We start from the raw sequence: 16896 nt of genomic DNA on the forward strand, positions 1-16896 counted from the left end.
CCTAAAATTACATTCAGCCCTTTGAAGGCAACCGCAAGGCTGATGTGGCCCCTGGTGAAAATGAGTTTGACACCTGTGGTGTAAGGCTTTCATTTTGTATTGCTGAAGTCTTGGTATCACTTTACTTGCCTTTAAATATTTGGCCAGGTTTTTTTATCTTCTGCATTGTTTTTTACCGTAACTGAGATGATGGATAAACTTGTGTAAGTTGGTCACTTTAGAAGTATCTTGGAACTTTAAATGAGTAGAAAAAGAAGAGATACATTTTTAGAGGACACTTTGCTTTCCATTACACTGTCAAATGAAAATACTATTATTCTCTTGATTTTTGCTTTGTGGCAAATAATTGATTACATTTTTGGCTTTTGTTTTTTCTTTCTTATGAAGGGCAAAATCAATGTAACGCAAAGTCTTTTTTTCTATGACTTGTTAATATTTCAAGATAAAAATGATTATGTGTATATGTAGGAAGTATTGAAGATCTCCATGGTTTTTTGCACTATACAAATCATGACAATATAATGATTCTACCTTTAGTAAGCCACAGCTTAAATAAGAGGTCAAGGAAGAATAGAAAAGAATATTTAGTGAAGCAGAGCACCTTACCATGAGCTGTGATGTAGAAGGAGGGATTTAGTAGTAGTACTGGGATGTCTTGGCTTCTCTTTCTGCTTGGAAGATGGGAAGAAAGACTGGAGGAGAATGGTCCTAACAAGCCACTATGGATTATGCTTCCAGATCTAATGACTGGTAGATCAGAAGTGTGCACAGTATGCCATAAAAACACAGTGTAGCATATAGTGTAGTTTTTGCAACTGGTTATTTTAGGATGTGAAATTACAACAACATCTTATGGAGTATTCATTGTAATTCTAGAGAAGGCAGGGTGGTCTGGAAAGTGGTGAAATGTTCATTGGATTCTGGTGTGTGTGCATGCATGCTTATGAGTGCCAGGCTATAGGACTGTTATTTAAAACCAAACCTCCTCAAATCCCTTATTTCCCTGTGCTCTTAAAATCCTCTACAGGAAGCAAAGTACAGTAAGAATGTCATGCTGTTCAGGTGGTGCTGGGGTCCTAAGGAAAATGTGTCTCTCTGCCCTTGGATTTCTGTGTTCAGACCTTCACAGATGTTTCGTCAGCTCTTGACAGTTCTGTGTGCAAGCTTTACTTTATCTCAGTTTCTGAAATGTGAAGCTAATAACTTGTTTTCAGAGTTATGGTCAATACTAGAAGACAGAACGATGTCTAGGTTCAAGACTTTGAAAGGGCTTTGTAATAAATTTTCCTCACACGTGAGATGTAAGTCATGGTGATGCCATTTGTGAAAATGAATGTAGGGTATTTTTTTGCTTAGAGTCACACTTTTAGATTTGAAGTGCCGAACATCATACCTGTATCCTACATATTTTGAATGTAGAATATGCTTTCTGTGACTTCAGACTTTTTTTGTCTTTAAAATAGTATATAAATCTACCACTGCAGAATCCCTTTTTGTGCTTGATGGTCTTAACAAAACAGCACTCTTCTTAGCTTCTGATATGATTAAAACTATTTGAAATAGTGTGCCTTGGCTATGTTTATAGAAACAAGATCAGAATTATTCTCTAAGTTCGCAGAATGCCTCAAACTGTCGTCTATGAAGACTAGTAACTTCTGAAAACTTCGTACTTGAGAAATTAGCTTTTCCACTGGGTGACATTAGTATGAAGAATAATGCAGAGGATTCTACAAAACATTTGGTGCAGTTAATTTTAATAATAATATGTTACCGCCATAGCAAACAAAGTGGTAATCATCTCTTAAAGACATTTGCAATGCCTGTATATATAGCGGGATAATTTGAAAAGTTAGTATTGATTTGATTGCCTTGATGGATGCAAGTCATCATACTTTTATGGACATAATTTTAAGATTATAGGATTATGTCAGTCTAGCTCTATGTTGGGCCATCCTAATTTTTCTATTCGGTAAGCTCATACTCAGGCTAATTTAAATGAAGCTGTGGTTATTTCTGGTTTATATTGTTACTGTAAAATAGCAAGTTCCCATACCATAAGTTAGCATTGCTTGTACCATAAGTTAGCAGATAGTAATTTTCAGACACAAATAGAACTTTGACAGCAGCCTTATCAAAATCTGGTAAATGGGTGAATATGGGTTAGTTCACAAGGAAAATAACTTTGAATATTGCCTAAAAGATCTGTCTGTTAGTCTCTTTGTTTCAGGGGCCAGCCAGCATTGTGGTGATACATATTGTGCAATATCAGTAATCAATTAGTTGTCTGAAATGTTGTCTTTTTGGTTAACTGCTTAAACTTCAGAGTACATTTTTAATATTTGTTTTCTCGGTTTAGCTCTTTTCATTGATGGAGATGAAACCTCCTATTTCACGAGCGAAAATGATTCTTATCACAAAAGCTGCCATTAAAGCTATTAAGGTAAAGTACAATGAGACAAACATGAAACTGTAACAGTAGTGATGTTTTATTATTTTACTTCTAAGCAAATGTATCTCTGGATTTCCCAGTCTTAGCTTCATGGATGTTTATTCTAGTTGGCGTTTAGAATGTTATCTAGAAACGAGTGGGTGGTGAATATCATCTCTTGGTTTTAGACTAGCAGCATAATGCCAGCTTGATTTTTTTTTTTTTTTTTTTTTTTTTTTTAATCATTGCTTTTTAATACTACACCCACTAGGGTGTTGTGATATCTGTGTAATAAAATGTTAAATGTTGCAGGATGCAACTGCACTTTGGCATATTAAAACATAGGGGATTTGCCTAGAAAGGAAATCCAGAAAGCTCACTAATAGTCTAGAAGCAGGATATCTTTTGTGTACACAGACACACTTCTGACAGGAAGGATGGTTTGTTTCTGTCTGTTCCCCCCATGAAATCATGTTTGGTTTTGTTTTTTTCCCTTGGCTTGATTAACTCAGCTTGATAACATACTTATTTTTAGGATGTGACTACAATATTTTGTAGTCTTTCCGAAATGGTAGTAAGCACAAAGAGTTAAAGTACTTCTGAAATGATGCACCACAGTTGAGTAGATGATAAAATAATTTATGTGTTTCTTTTCCAGCTCTACAAGCATGTTGTCCAGATTGTAGAGAAGTTTATCAAAAAGGTAAATGATAAAAAATAATCTACTGATAAAGATACTGTCTGCATCTGTTACTACATATTATCGATAATACTAGTAAATAACAAAAATGTCTTCTGTTATTTAGGGATTGTGGGAGGAAATTCTGTTTTGTTAGGATTTTACGCATTTTGGTATCTCTTTGTCTATATAATCTCCTCATTTTAGTTTTCCATAGTACATTAAGAGGAGGAGGGGAAAAAAAAAGTGAAATTCCTCCTTTCTCCTCTACCCAGCAGCTGGGGACGAAACTGGAGGTACTCAACTTCAAATTAATTTTCACTGGCTAATGCGTATTTTCAGAAAATACAGTTTTCATGCTTGCCTAGGCATATAGAACAACAGGCTAGAATGTAATACTAAAGCAGAACTGTCATGCTGCCTAAAGAAAGTTCCTCTGAGTGAACAAGAGAAATACTCTTTTTCAAAGTCCTTCAGAGACCTCCAAAGAGAAGGACTTTGCATTAAATTCTGGAGAACAGAGTTGATGGAGGTAGTTTCAGTGCACTGAGTGTGAGGGAGCTTGATAGCAGAGTTGTGGCAGTCTGTACTGTAATGTAGTAGACCTGTTGTCACATGTTGTCAAGCTAAAGGTACTTTAAAAGCAGTGATTGAGAAGACGAAGGCTGCTTCAAGATATCCAGGTGTATTTACTCTGTCACAAATGCGAAGACACGTTTTTCTCCTTTCTTTTCTGTTTCTATGAACAAAGTGAAAATAAAGCACTAAAATAATTCTACATAAAACAAATGAAAACAAATTAACTGGGTTTTTTTTCCTACCCAGGTATACTAAGTATAGATTTCCTGTAAGGATCTAAGGTGAATGCATGTTACCTTGTCAGTATCTCTGCATAATAGAAAATTATTTTTATGTTTTCAGTGCAAACCGGAATATAAGGTCCCTGGATTGTACGTTATTGACTCTATTGTTCGTCAGTCTCGTCACCAGTTTGGAACAGACAAAGATGTTTTTGGGCCAAGATTCTCTAAGAATATTACTGCCACATTCCAGTATTTGTATCTCTGTCCATCTGAAGACAAGGTACAACTATAATTTCTCCAGTGTTGTTGTGAATTGATAACAGTGCTACCTTGGTGTTTCCACTTATGTGAAAGCTAATTTGGTGATTGTGTCCCTGGTAGTGAATGTTATTCTATGAAATGGTAAAACATGCTGAGAAAGATTATCAAAAGTGATAGTTAAATGAAAGTTCTAGTTGAAATATTTATTTTGCCTAACTTCACCAGTTTTGTTTTGCTTATGCAGACACTTCAACAGTGTGTGACTATGCCAAAACTTTTCTTCTTCAGACTCCTTCAGGAATACTTACTGTGGAAGGTGGTGTCACCTACAAAAAGAAAGTGTTATAGGAAAATCTCTGGTGTTTTAGGCAATGAAGGTTCCACTCCTAAATATTTTCTAAGAAAATCATCATGCTGATTTCTTCAGTCTTTACAAATCCCATACTTGAGACTTTCATTGCTGCTCTCCATTGTCAGGACTGGTTTAAGGCCTTGTTTTTCTTAGTTTTGCTGTACTTGCTGACAGAACAGTCTCAGAAAGTATCCTGAATTCATGATGTTCCAGGTTGCTACCAACGGAAGATGGCTTTTATGCCCTCTGTCAGGACAATTTCAAAAGACTCCCAAGATAAGTGTGTTTTAGAAGTTGCCAGTTGGTTTCCAGAAAATTGCCTACTCGTTCTTTTTTGTAATTGTAACGTAAGAGCAAAATACTCTTATTCTGACTTTTCCCCTAACTTTCTGACTAAGCTTTTCAAAGGCTTTGATGCTCTGTTAGTTTTCTAATGTGTGGAACATTTAGACCTTTAGGCCTTGAATCTGATATTCTGGAGCTTCTGGGTTCATACCCAGGTGAAATAGAGCAGTTCCCTTCTTCTGTCTGTCTCTGTGGCTACCATTTTGTTCATCTAAATGAATTATACTATCCTCTCCTTTATGGTACTACCTCATACCTCACTGCTAAAATAGTTAAGATGCTTTCCACTAGGGGAATGATACTGTTTAAACGTGCTTGCCGTAATGAATTTCCAGTACCTAAACAAAAAACCTGATCTGCAAATAGACAACAACTATGGTTGATATCCAAAGAAAATTGTGCTACTTTTTTTTTTAACAGCCTTTCTGTAAGATTAATATGTGATTGAGAAGAAGTATTAAAATTATTCATTTTTTGGCCTTCATATTATTTTTAAGTCTTCTGGAGAGAGAGAGTACTCAAAGCCAAAAAATGTGCTGTTTTAGAGTTAACTGGTTTTCAGACAAAATCTTATTTTAAAATAGCCATTTTAAGGTTTCTCGCTAATTGATCATATTGTAGAAAACATTTAGTGAAATTCTTTAATTACTTATCTTATGAAAGTATAGGTGGATTTGCATGGGTGTATATAACTGCCTCACAGTAAGGCATTTTATTGTTGAAACAAGAAGGAACAGAATAGATTCATTCTTAGCACTTACGTTAGAAGTAAAAACTACTTAAAACATGTATGCGTCCAAGTTAGATGACTATACAAAAATGACAGGCATGGCAATATAACATGTATTCTGACTTTTACCTGCTTGCATGTAAGCAGTGCATCTAGTTAGATATTATTATTAAATACTGGGCTAAAGAAGGAAAGACTAATTTCCAGCTTGTTCCTGAAAGCTTCCTTGTTCTTAATGTTAAAAAAAGAAACAAGCTTAAAATAACAGCTGACAATCAGAGGTTCTACTTTAATCTTTCTGCAGTGATCAGTTAGAATGTTTTCCACTTTCTTTCCTGATCTTTTGATTAATGATGGAGTTTGGTTTTCTGGTGTCAACACAGAATTGGTTGGGTTAATAGAAAAAAATTCAAGCAAATAATCTTCTATCTAACTTTAAAGCTTTGTTCTAGTGTTTTATGGTCTAATTGCCCCTCTCTTCATTAGGGTTTTCTTGCTTATCTTCATTTTCTATCTTTATTGTTGCATTTGTTGTTTGTTTCACCCCTTTATGACCACCTGTGAAGAAATTATGGGGTTGATGTGACTTTCTCCATTGTATATCAAACCCGGTTTTTCTGACTGGCCAGAACAGTTTTAGAAAAATTGCACAAGTCGCTTTTTGTTAAAGCAGATAGTAAAATAAATTGGCAGTTTTTATCTTTGCCGTGTAAAAGGTCTTGCTGACCTATGTGACAAAACAGGGGTTGTTAAATAGGTATGCCTTATTATGTTAAACTCCTGTACTGTTCAAACCTTTCTTTTCAACATATGAAAGATAAATTTGCAGTTTTTGAATTAAGAAAGATGCATTTAGCATTGATACTTGCTTTTGTTTCAACAGAGTAAAATAGTCCGTGTCCTGAACCTTTGGCAGAAAAATGGAGTATTTAAAATTGAAATAATTCAACCGCTTCTGGATATGGCAGCAGGAACTAGTGCCACTGCAGCAGTGACAGAAAATGCTGCTAATAATGAAGGTATGAATGACATTGTAAATTCTTTTAAAAGGCGGAATGATAATAGCTGGCTTGCTTTCACATGAAAGCTCCTACTATTAATTTCAACAGTTGCATATTAATAAACTCAACTTTGTTTTCACAATTATCTGGAGCAGCTAAGCTCATTCTAAATAAATGCTGATACTGTACTTCAGAAGTGATCAGAATGTGAATGCTTATCTGCAAAACGTCTGAAATTTATATCGTGTATGCATATGTACATACATATGTGCACACTTTACTTACAGGTGACTTCAGTGTCCCCTCTTAAAAAAAACTTCTTTTTTTTCCTTTTGGTCTGAAATATTTTTCTATTGTTTCTCAATTTTAGAATTCTGATGTCATTTTTTTAATGTTAGAATCTGGATAAGTGAAGCGTGGTCTTACATCTGAAGAGCTTCATCTTTCTTTGAGTTAACTTAGTATCCAAAAGCAACAGCTGTCAGTCTCTTTCAGTATGCAACCCCGAAACATTTTAACTGGTGTTTCAAATCCAAATTGTTGAACAGTAGATTTATGCTTGACAGTACTGGTTGAAAACCAGTGACTTAAAGAATAAAATAATGACGACCTGCCCATAGTATTTTTCACTGACCTATTTTATGCCACATAAAAAGCTGGTAGCGAGGTTACTGAATTGTAGATGAGAATATGCATGCCACAATTCTCTCTTTCTCTGGAGGGCCTTCTTTTTGAGTTTGCACTCTATATTTCGGACTTAACTTGGGTAACCTCATTATTTATTGTACTTGTGTACGTTGGAGTAGGACTGGCAAAAAAATGTGATGGAGTGAGGTGTGATTACAGACAACAAAATAACAATGTGCAATAGAAGTGAAATTGTCTCCAGCAGTGTTTTGGAAGGTGTATCCTATTGACATGTTTTATAAACATGGCAGGAGACGGAATGTCTTAGCATCTGAGCTTGGGTGCAGACTGCTGGCTATACAGATTCATTCTGATATGACAGATGAGTGGCACAATTTTTCCATCTTTGTCTCATCACTAATAGCGAACAGATTGGATGCGTTATGCATAGATTTTCATGTACAGAATTACTGGTTTCAGTGAGATTATTCAGATGCACCAAAGGGGATAATTTGGCCCTGAAATAAATATGCTAATGAATAATAATAAATACATTAATGCATTATGTGAAATAAGATCTGTTTAGTTCATAATGCTACAAATTCTGTTTAGCCGAAACAAGAGAGAGAGTGAAATGCAAATTTTCTCCCTTGAGCAAGCAAATATCCTTCTGAATATATACAGGAAATAATTTGGGAGTTAATTTATATTTAAAAACATTCATGTATCTTTTTGCAGTATTTTTGTGTAGCATCTGACTTCTGGGAGAATATTATTCCACATGCTTGTCTCTGCTTGCTGTATGTCAACACAGCAGTTATTTAAACTGCAAACATATGAATGGCTTTAAACAAGTTGGTGTTGTGAGGCAAACTTATTTGCTTAGTGTCTCAAACTAAAAATACTTAGCTCTGTGGGGGTTTTTTAACTGTCTCTCCTTGTACAGTTTTATAGTAGTCCATTAAAATCTATTTGCTAAATAATACTTGCTTCCTCACAGAACGTAGGAGTAGATGGTATTACTGCTTGTTTACTTTGTACTGGCAAAATGTTTATTAAAAAAAAGCAAAGAGAATGGGAAGGCTGCATGTGTAAACAAAGCTAATAGCATGTCTTAAAATGTGATCTCAGTTTCATTAAAGCTCAGAGGAGATTGGAGTCTTTTCCTGGACAAATTAGTAAGATTATTTTTATGGTAGGATTTATTTATCAAATGCAGGTTTGGCTTGTGCCTATGCAAAAGTGGCATGTGAATAAACCTTATCAAAGAAAAAGCTGCTTGTGAAATAATTTTCTTAAACCTTTAATTGTTCCCAGCCATTTCAGCAAAAGTTCAGTTACTGCTAGAAAATAGAAAATATTAAGAGAAACTCAACTGCTCTTAAAATGAACTAGTAGATCAAGGGTGTCAAACTCATTTTCACGGGGGGCCACATCAGCCTCGCGGTTGCCTTCAAAGGGCCATATGTAATTTTAGCACTGTATAAATGTAACTACTCCTACAGTAGATGATTGATTTGAAATATTCATCCAAAAGAATGAGTCAGAACTTTGTAACCAGAACTAGCGTTTTAAGTGTATTGATACACATTGCTTTACACTGTTTGAGTAATAGTTTTTCTCTTAGCTTTTATAAATTGCACAGTTGTAAACATTGAGTTGTGGTCTAAAATAGCATGCTAGACTAGCTTTCAGGCCATTTTTCTTTTTTTTTTTTCCTCTTAAGTGAGTATAATTTGCAGATATGAGCAGTGAATGGAGCAGTTAAAGGCAAAATGAATCAAATATGCAATTGAGGTAGTTTAGGTAGGACTTAAATAGAGCATTGTAGATAGTTGTTTCGAGGAGGTAGATGTATGCACTGAAGAGGAACATGAACGTGGAGTAATGTAGCACTTTCTCAATTCCTATGAAACTCAGGTTCGCCACCCCCTCCAGCAAAGGTTCCTTCAGAGCCCCCTCAAGTTACTGCTAACTCAGTACCTACTGTGCCACAGTTGCCCAGTTCTGATGCCTTTGCAGCTGTAGCTCAGTTGTTTCAAACAACACAAGGACAGCAGGTAAGCTGTTTGTATTTGGTTCCCTTCTAACTTTAGTTTTCATGTTAAATGGAGGGGGGAAAAATAATGGAAGCAACAGCTTTTACTTGAAGCAAAATAAAAAGCCTCTGTAAAGTGTTCAGTGGAAAATTTGTCAGAGTTAAAGTCAGTATTTGAATGATTGGTGACCCTTCTATGCTGTAATTATGGTATTGGCGGAAAATTCAGTTATATATTCCTAAATAATTAGTTCTGAATTGACGCAGGTACCAAGTTTCAAGAACAGGCAGAATATATCAAACAAAATGTTGAGTTTTATTGTTCGGTCCACTTAAAGATTCACAGTGTTGAAAGGCCTGAATACTGGAATCTTGGGATCTGCTGAATTTTGCCACTGAAGTATTTAAAAATGACATTTGATCTTGCTGAAAGTTCTTCATAGTTCCGTCAGGTTGTTGGTCATGTTCATCTTGTGCCATATTCTGGTTTGATGTAAAATTTATATCCTACAACTCTTGCAATACTATGTGTTTATAGAAGAGTGAATATTTAATACTATATATGTTTTTGTAGCTTCAGCAAATTCTTCAGACTTTTCAACAGCCTCAAAAACCCCAGTCACCAGTCATAGATAACACTGTGATGGCTCAGGTTCAAGCTATTACTGCTCAGTTGAAAACTACAGCGGCACAAGCACCAGAACAGAAAGCTGCTTTCCCACCACCTGAGCAAAAAACATCATTTGACAAAGTAAGTCTTCATTTGCTCTTCATCTTTAACTTCTTCAATTCAGCAGAAGACTGATGGATGGATGCCTCAATGTCCTCTGCTTGCTAGGATTAGAACGATACAAATTTCATTACTTCTCTTTCCCTTTGGAGGTTGGCTTCCTATTTTTATAGTCTTTGCATTTTATAAAGCTGAACAAAACTGCTTTTGGGTACTTTCTGATTCTGCATTAGAATATAGATTTTTCTTTTCTGATTCTAACCTTGTCTTTACTTCTAGAACTCTTAGATATGTAGTAAGACTTCGATAATAAGGATGTTTTGGCTGCCAGTTCTGTAACATACAGAAAAAATGGTGTAATTTCTTTCAGAAATTGCTGGATCGGTTTGACTATGATGATGAACCAGAAGCAGTGGAAGATTCAAAGAAAGAAGATTCAGCTCCTTCTCCTTCAGTTTCTCAGCCAGCTTTGTAAGTTTTGTGTCATAATAAAATTCACAAATCTTTGTTCTAAAAAATATTTAGGCTAGAAAGCTGATTAAAATTCCAAGTTAATTCAGTGCTTAACTGTTAATAGTCCGAAGTTAAAGCACTATTAACAACTTTAACAGCTTCGGGTGTTTTGTTTTGTTTTGGTGATCTGGTGTAGATTTGGCATGTTACATCGATTGAGGATGTGCTCTGTCGAGAAAAGCTTAGTTTTGTTTTCAAGATGAGTTCCATGTTTTTATTGTACAACTAAGTGTATCAGGGCATTGTTAGTAATCAGCTGGATTGCTTTGCTGGCTGGGGACAAGATGCTTTTCCAAACATCGTGATAGTTTTAGCTATTTAAAACATTTAAATTGGCTTTGCATCTTTAAATTCTCAAGCATTAAATACCCATGCAAACTAACTCAGACTCCTGTTTCCCTTTTGATATGCATTATGATAAAGTCTTAAATTACATGATCACATACTAGTTTTTTCCACAGGACCCCTCTCTCATTCAGTGCACAGGCTGGATGGTGCTCAATACCTGGGTTAGTCAATATTTCTTTTTTCCCTGCTTCAGTATGTGGCCCCATGTCTTACTCTCTGTATATGCCATCCAAACCCTGCTCTCAAAAACAGGATCACTAACTTTGTCGTTAGCTCTCTTACTGTGTTTATCACCTTGAGCAATTTAATGTTCCACAAGTATTACCTAATTAAAATGCCTTTTAAGTAAATCAGTAGTGTTTTCCCTGTAATACAGATGGAACTCATGGTGTACAGAAAGAAGAGGTAGGTCGAACATATACGCCGCTTGTGTATGCACAACTAGAGATCATTGGACTAGGCTTTTCAGCATATTAATGTTCTGTTTGCAGCACTTCAAAGCCTCTGTCCTTATTCCTTTACATTATGTAAGATGCCTCTGAAGACTGAATTCCAGTAGTCTCATTTTGGGCACACAAAATCAGTAATACTCTATATGAAAAACTGATCTGCCCAGAATCATCTAAGAATTGTATGGCACCTGTGTCTTAAAATACTACAAAGTTCCATTTCACGTCACCATGAAATTCCTTTATCTTCCTGAAATCCTGTTCAGTTTCTTACACAAACCGCATCCTGTAAACAGGCCCTGTTAAATGCACAGACCTCATTATTTCCCTGAGCACTGTCCATTCTGTGTGTTGAATCAAGAATGACATTACTGTAATCCTTTCTCCTCTGCCCTAAATTCCTCCCAAACTAAAGGGTTTTTTTCTAGCAAAAGTATGACCAATTTATTTTCATTGAGGAAAAAGCTTGCTTATTTTGTTCCCAAAAGAGGAACTGGAGAGGAAGAAAGTTAGCCTAAGGCACACAACCCTCATGGAAAATTTCCATAGACCGATATCTTTAGAAAGATCATATAAGTACAGAGAGAAGAGAGGCGTAAACCTTTATGTAGCATTTCTTTAAATGTTGAAGAAGTACTCTTACAGTGGAGAAAAGATAAGGAAGCCACTCTTTCTCCGTTTTTTGTTTTCATTTTTTAGAGAGGAAATGGAATCATAATAAAGATAATTTTTCTGTCTAAATTTGAAACAAGAATGTGTAAATGTACATAGAAATATATAAAATAAAGGCAAAAAATCTGTGTATCTACTGACTGGTCTCACCAAAATATTACTGGTTTTAGTGGGTTTCCAGCAGAAGGTGTACAACAGACAGTATTTCCTCAAATCCCAAATATGGATCCTTTTCAGCAGCGGATGATGGGAATGCAGCAGGATCCAATGCGTCACCAGGTAACTTCAGGGTTTTCCCTTGTCCCTCTGTTGTGTTATGTTTTCTATCTTTTGTTCCTTTCTTTGGTGCAGAAATAAGGAAGTGATGTTCCTCTTAATGAAGAGTGAATATGGCTTAGCCCTCTGGCTTTCCCAGGAAACATTTTTGTTCTCTGTTCTGGTCAAGTTTTGAAGAACAAGATTTCTATTTTATATGCCTAAACACTTGAGCTACTTCATCTGTCTTGGGCTTCTGCTCTTGTATTGTGACTTTGGAGCAGGGATACAATTTTACTTAAGCAAACTGGGAACACTAGTGCATTTTTTTTCCTAACTGAAAGGTTTTGTGTTTTTTCTTCTCCCAAGGTTCCGCTTCCTCCTAACGGGCAAATGCCAGGTTTTGGCCTCCTGCCTACCCCTCAGTTCCCACCCATGGCTCAGCCTGTGATTCCACCAACAGCACCTGTGCAGCAAACTTTTCAGTCTCCTTTTCCAGTACAGAGTGAATCACACATGCAGAAACCACATCAGCAGGTGAGGACTCCTTGCAGTAAACAAACTAACTTAAATGCTCTAATACATGTCTTTCTCAAACCTGTGTAATTTGTTCAGGAGAAGAAATTTCATGCTAACTATGGAAAGGGATGACTGTGAGGGTAACTTGTCTGAGAAAAAGTTGGATAGCTGCAGTGCTACACGACAAGTCTGATATTTCAGAAGTGTAGCAAACCCAGCATACATATGCTTTAACTCTCCTTTTGTGAAAGACTTTGGATTGCATTTTGTCCTTCCACTTCTCACTTTTCCTCATCCTCCCTTTCCTGTCCCCATCATGCTGCAGGAATATTTTGTTCCATGGAATTCTAACAGTGCAATCTCACTCTGGAGATAAACCGTCTGGAAACTTCAGTTTTTAAGGGCCTGGTAGATTGTTAATATAGTGGAAATAAACTCAGAAGTCTGTAAAAGTTTGTAAAAAATCCAAGTGTAGGTAAACACTTCTTTCTTGTTCCTAAGATTTTGGAGGATGTTGGTAATCAGTTTTTTAGTCTTGAATTCTTTTAAATCAGTACGTTCTGAGAGACTGTTTGGATGTTCCCTGTCAGGATTGCATCGTGAAAACTAAAGTTTAGGCACGACACAGTGTGTTCTAGAGTGGGAAGCTGTAGAGGATTTGGGGTAGGAAGGAAGAACTGTGGAACTTACTGGGGTTTTTTAAAGCAAATTCTTGCATTTTATGTGTCGTTTTGATGACTTAGTGCTTCATTCTTCCAATTTATGGTATTGTAATTTGCTTATATATATGGCTTAAACTACTTTCCTATAACATCTTGGAGAAAAGTTTAGTAGACCTTACTTTTCTGTGATTTTGATGACAGAACAAGATCCACTGACTGACTTTAAGGAATATCATGATATTCTGTGGAGACGTATGCGGTGCCGAAATTGACTAAAATGTGGGAAAACAATAGTTTGCAAATTGAAAATGAGAATTTTGTGTAAATTACTTTTATTATGTTTTTGCAGTAGTTGTATTATGTTCATTTATTACTGGACTGTCTCCTTATTAGTGACCACAAAGTGGTGGTGAAGCTTTTGAAGAGAGTTTTATTACATTTTAATTTCACGTATGTGAATATTCAGTAGAATTTTCATGCTGTTATGTAATTTAGTCTAGGCATAAAACGAAATAAAATGCTTGTGCTTCTTGCCCGTAACACCAGTCAACTTAATATTTTAGGATATGGAAGTGGAGCAGCCACCTATTCAAGAGGGAAAACGACATGTTTCTGACAGCAGGAAGTCAAGATCTAGATCTGCATCAAGGTAAATTAGTGAAAGTTCTTTTAGTGAGGGTACATATTATATGAAGTATTGGATTTTAACATGAAGAACTAAGTGTGTCATGTCCAGAGACTTGAAAATGCTTTACTAATTCTGTACAACTACTGAGGAGAGTTATGCTGATTATCTGGAGCTCAGAGAATCTTTTGCTGTGCTGCCAAATCCACTGTGGGAGTGGTAATTTCTAACTGACATGACAGTAAATAGCTGAGAGGTGAGGTGACTTGAACTGTTGATGGAGCTCATTTTCAATGCCTTAGGACATAGTCCTGTTACCTCCATTTTGAGTTGACTTCCTGGGTGCCCTGCTCACTGTGCTTCCTTTGAGGTCATTTCTTTTAAGTGCCCAGTTGTGCTGTACAAGTTGGATTCTATGACAAAAGACACATTTAGCAAAAGAGTCCATTTCAATTTAATCTAAGGATTAATTACAAGAAGTTACTGTCTGTGTATTAATCTCTGTGTGGACAACACTAGTGAAATTTCTTGGTACAGTCAAAACTGTCAAGGACTTTACTTGAATTCCCCTTCTGGAAAAGAGGAAAAAAAAAAAGAGACCCTTTCAACATCTTATCTCTGAGGGGAGTTGTGTTTAAACACAGCTAAATGTTGTATGTTCTTCAGTGCAGTGGTAATGAGAAACCGATTAGTGACTCCTAAGACTTGTGAACCCCTGAAAGCCATATACCTTCTAAGGAAAACTGGGTATCTATACAGCTCTCTCTTATTGGTAGAGTGTAACTTCTATGCCTGTCAATACTGAGCAAATTTTAGGGAAGCCTCTCACTACAAGAAAGGTGAGGTGCTGGAGAGAGTTCAGAGAAGGGCAACGGAGCTGGTGAGGGACCTGGAGCACAAGTCTGATGAGGAGCAGCTGAGGGAACTGGGGCTATTCAGCCTGGAGAAAAGGAGGCTGAGGGGAGACCTTGTCACTGTCTACAACTGCCTGAAAGGAGGTCGTAGCATGGAGGGTGGTGGTCTCTTCTCCCAAGTAGCAAGTGATAGGATGAGAGGAAATGGCCTCCAGTTGTGCCAGGAGAGGTTTAGATTGGATATTAGAAAAAATATCTTCATGGAAAGGGTTGTCAGGCATTGGAACAGGCTGCCCAGGGAAGTGACTGAGTCACCATCTCTGGAGGTATTTAAGAGGTGTTTAGATGAGGTTCTTAGGGACATGGTTTAGTGCTAGAGTTAGGTTATGGTTGGACTCAGTGATCTTGAGGGTCTCTTCCAACCAAAACGATTCTGTGATTCTATGATAGTGTTATTTTGTCTGTGCTCTAAAGACATCTTTCTTAAGGAAATCTGTGATCCAATGTACTATGGGACTTTGCTGATCACAGAGGCAGTATTACTCATGTCTGAGCTGACTAACAAATCTGGCTGCAGTATTAAAGCCAAGCTATCTACTTAGTTACGAGTCTTTTCCTGTGCCAATTTTCATATGACTTCTTTGAAGGTTTACTCTGTGTTCCAGACCTTGAGTGATTTAAAACTTGAACATGATGTAAGATACAGTTTCACTGGCAGAATTTATTTTTAATCTCTTTTTTTAGCCATTCTTTTGTAAAAGTAATGAACATTTTCCTCATTTAAGCTGATGCAATTTTTTGTGTGTTAATGTGGACATAGTCTTGATAGTAAACTTCAATACAAAATTAATATAAGAAATTGAAAAATAATGAACTTTTAGTGCATTAATAAGCTACTGTAATAATTTATTCTAGTCCTAAATGCATGTGAATGAACTTGGATTTATTTATTTTTTTATTTATTGAACTCTTCTCTGATTCTTTAAATAGATATCTGAAATAGTTATCTGTCAATGTCTGGGTCAGAAAGATTGAACATAAATGGCTGTTGGTTTAAACTAGGTCACCTAAAAGGAGACGATCAAGATCTGGCTCCCGATCTCGAAGGTCACGTCATCGTCGATCTCGATCTCGGTCCAGGGATAGACGCCGACACTCTCCTAAGTCTCGGTCACAAGAAAGACGTGAACGTGAGAGGGAGAGAGAACGCAGGTCAAAAGGCCTTCCTCAGATCAAGTCAGAAACTGTTAGTGGTAAGTTTATGCTTTCTCTTTATTGTTGATGTAACTCTGCAAATTCCTATAACACCATTTTTTCGGATGCTCAGCATCTTCCAAGTTCATACATGGAATTTTTTTGTCTTTGTCCAGTATTTTCTTTAATGAATTTTAGAGTCCTGTGTAGTTGAAGATATTGTGGTAGATACCATACCTATGTAAAATGGAATACTAAGAAGACAAACAGTTATTTTAGGAAAAATGTAAATGTCAAAGAAATACACTTCTTCTATCTATTAGAATTTTTCTTAAATTTAATTTTGACATGTCTACTTACCTTCAGTGTATGATATCTGCTTAGAATATCCCAGAAGACAGCTCTTAACCTGGTGTGTGGTGGGGGTTTTTTGTTGTTGTTGGGTTTTTTTGTTCCTTTTTCTTGGTTTTAATGCTATTTGATGTGGGTTCCAAGACTCATCCAAACAGAATAAAAGTAAACTGTACTGCGATTTATTCTCTGAACTGTTGTAAAGCTGGTAAGAATTAAATTCACCACACATCCTTGTACTTCCTTTACTCATAGTAGACAATTTGGTATTTTTGGAATATCTCCAAGTCAGAAAAATTTTGGCTGTAAAATGAGGGAAGAAAAAGCTGAAACACTGTGTTTTTCATTTCCTTCCTTCAAGACATATAAGGTAAAGCAGATTGAGCACCAAGAAGTTGAGCACATTATTACAATTTTTTTAATTATTCAATGTTGTATGTCTCTCAAACCTGGAGGGGAG

At 36.3% G+C, this 16896-nt stretch overlaps 1 protein-coding gene across 2 annotated transcripts in view; it reads left to right on the top strand.

Annotated features, from left to right (window-relative positions):
• The window catches only part of SCAF4 (SR-related CTD associated factor 4), a 48487-nt gene that overhangs the window by 9442 nt on the left and 22149 nt on the right, over positions 1-16896 (top strand). Inside the window, exons 2-13 of one of the 2 annotated variants that reach the window (XM_065650625.1) lie at positions 2357-2440; positions 3087-3131; positions 4029-4190; positions 6482-6617; positions 9147-9286; positions 9839-10015; positions 10365-10465; positions 10969-11016; positions 12147-12255; positions 12601-12768; positions 13976-14061; positions 15954-16144. In XM_065650625.1, coding sequence (XP_065506697.1) covers positions 2357-2440; positions 3087-3131; positions 4029-4190; positions 6482-6617; positions 9147-9286; positions 9839-10015; positions 10365-10465; positions 10969-11016; positions 12147-12255; positions 12601-12768; positions 13976-14061; positions 15954-16144 — 1447 coding nt within the window. The remainder of the gene's footprint in view (positions 1-2356; positions 2441-3086; positions 3132-4028; positions 4191-6481; positions 6618-9146; positions 9287-9838; positions 10016-10364; positions 10466-10968; positions 11017-12146; positions 12256-12600; positions 12769-13975; positions 14062-15953; positions 16145-16896) is intronic. The other variant, XM_065650634.1, reaches the window with a different exon arrangement.

Source organism: Caloenas nicobarica, chromosome 1 (genome assembly GCF_036013445.1).
Source record: "Caloenas nicobarica isolate bCalNic1 chromosome 1, bCalNic1.hap1, whole genome shotgun sequence".
NCBI classification, from domain to species: domain Eukaryota; kingdom Metazoa; phylum Chordata; class Aves; order Columbiformes; family Columbidae; genus Caloenas; species Caloenas nicobarica.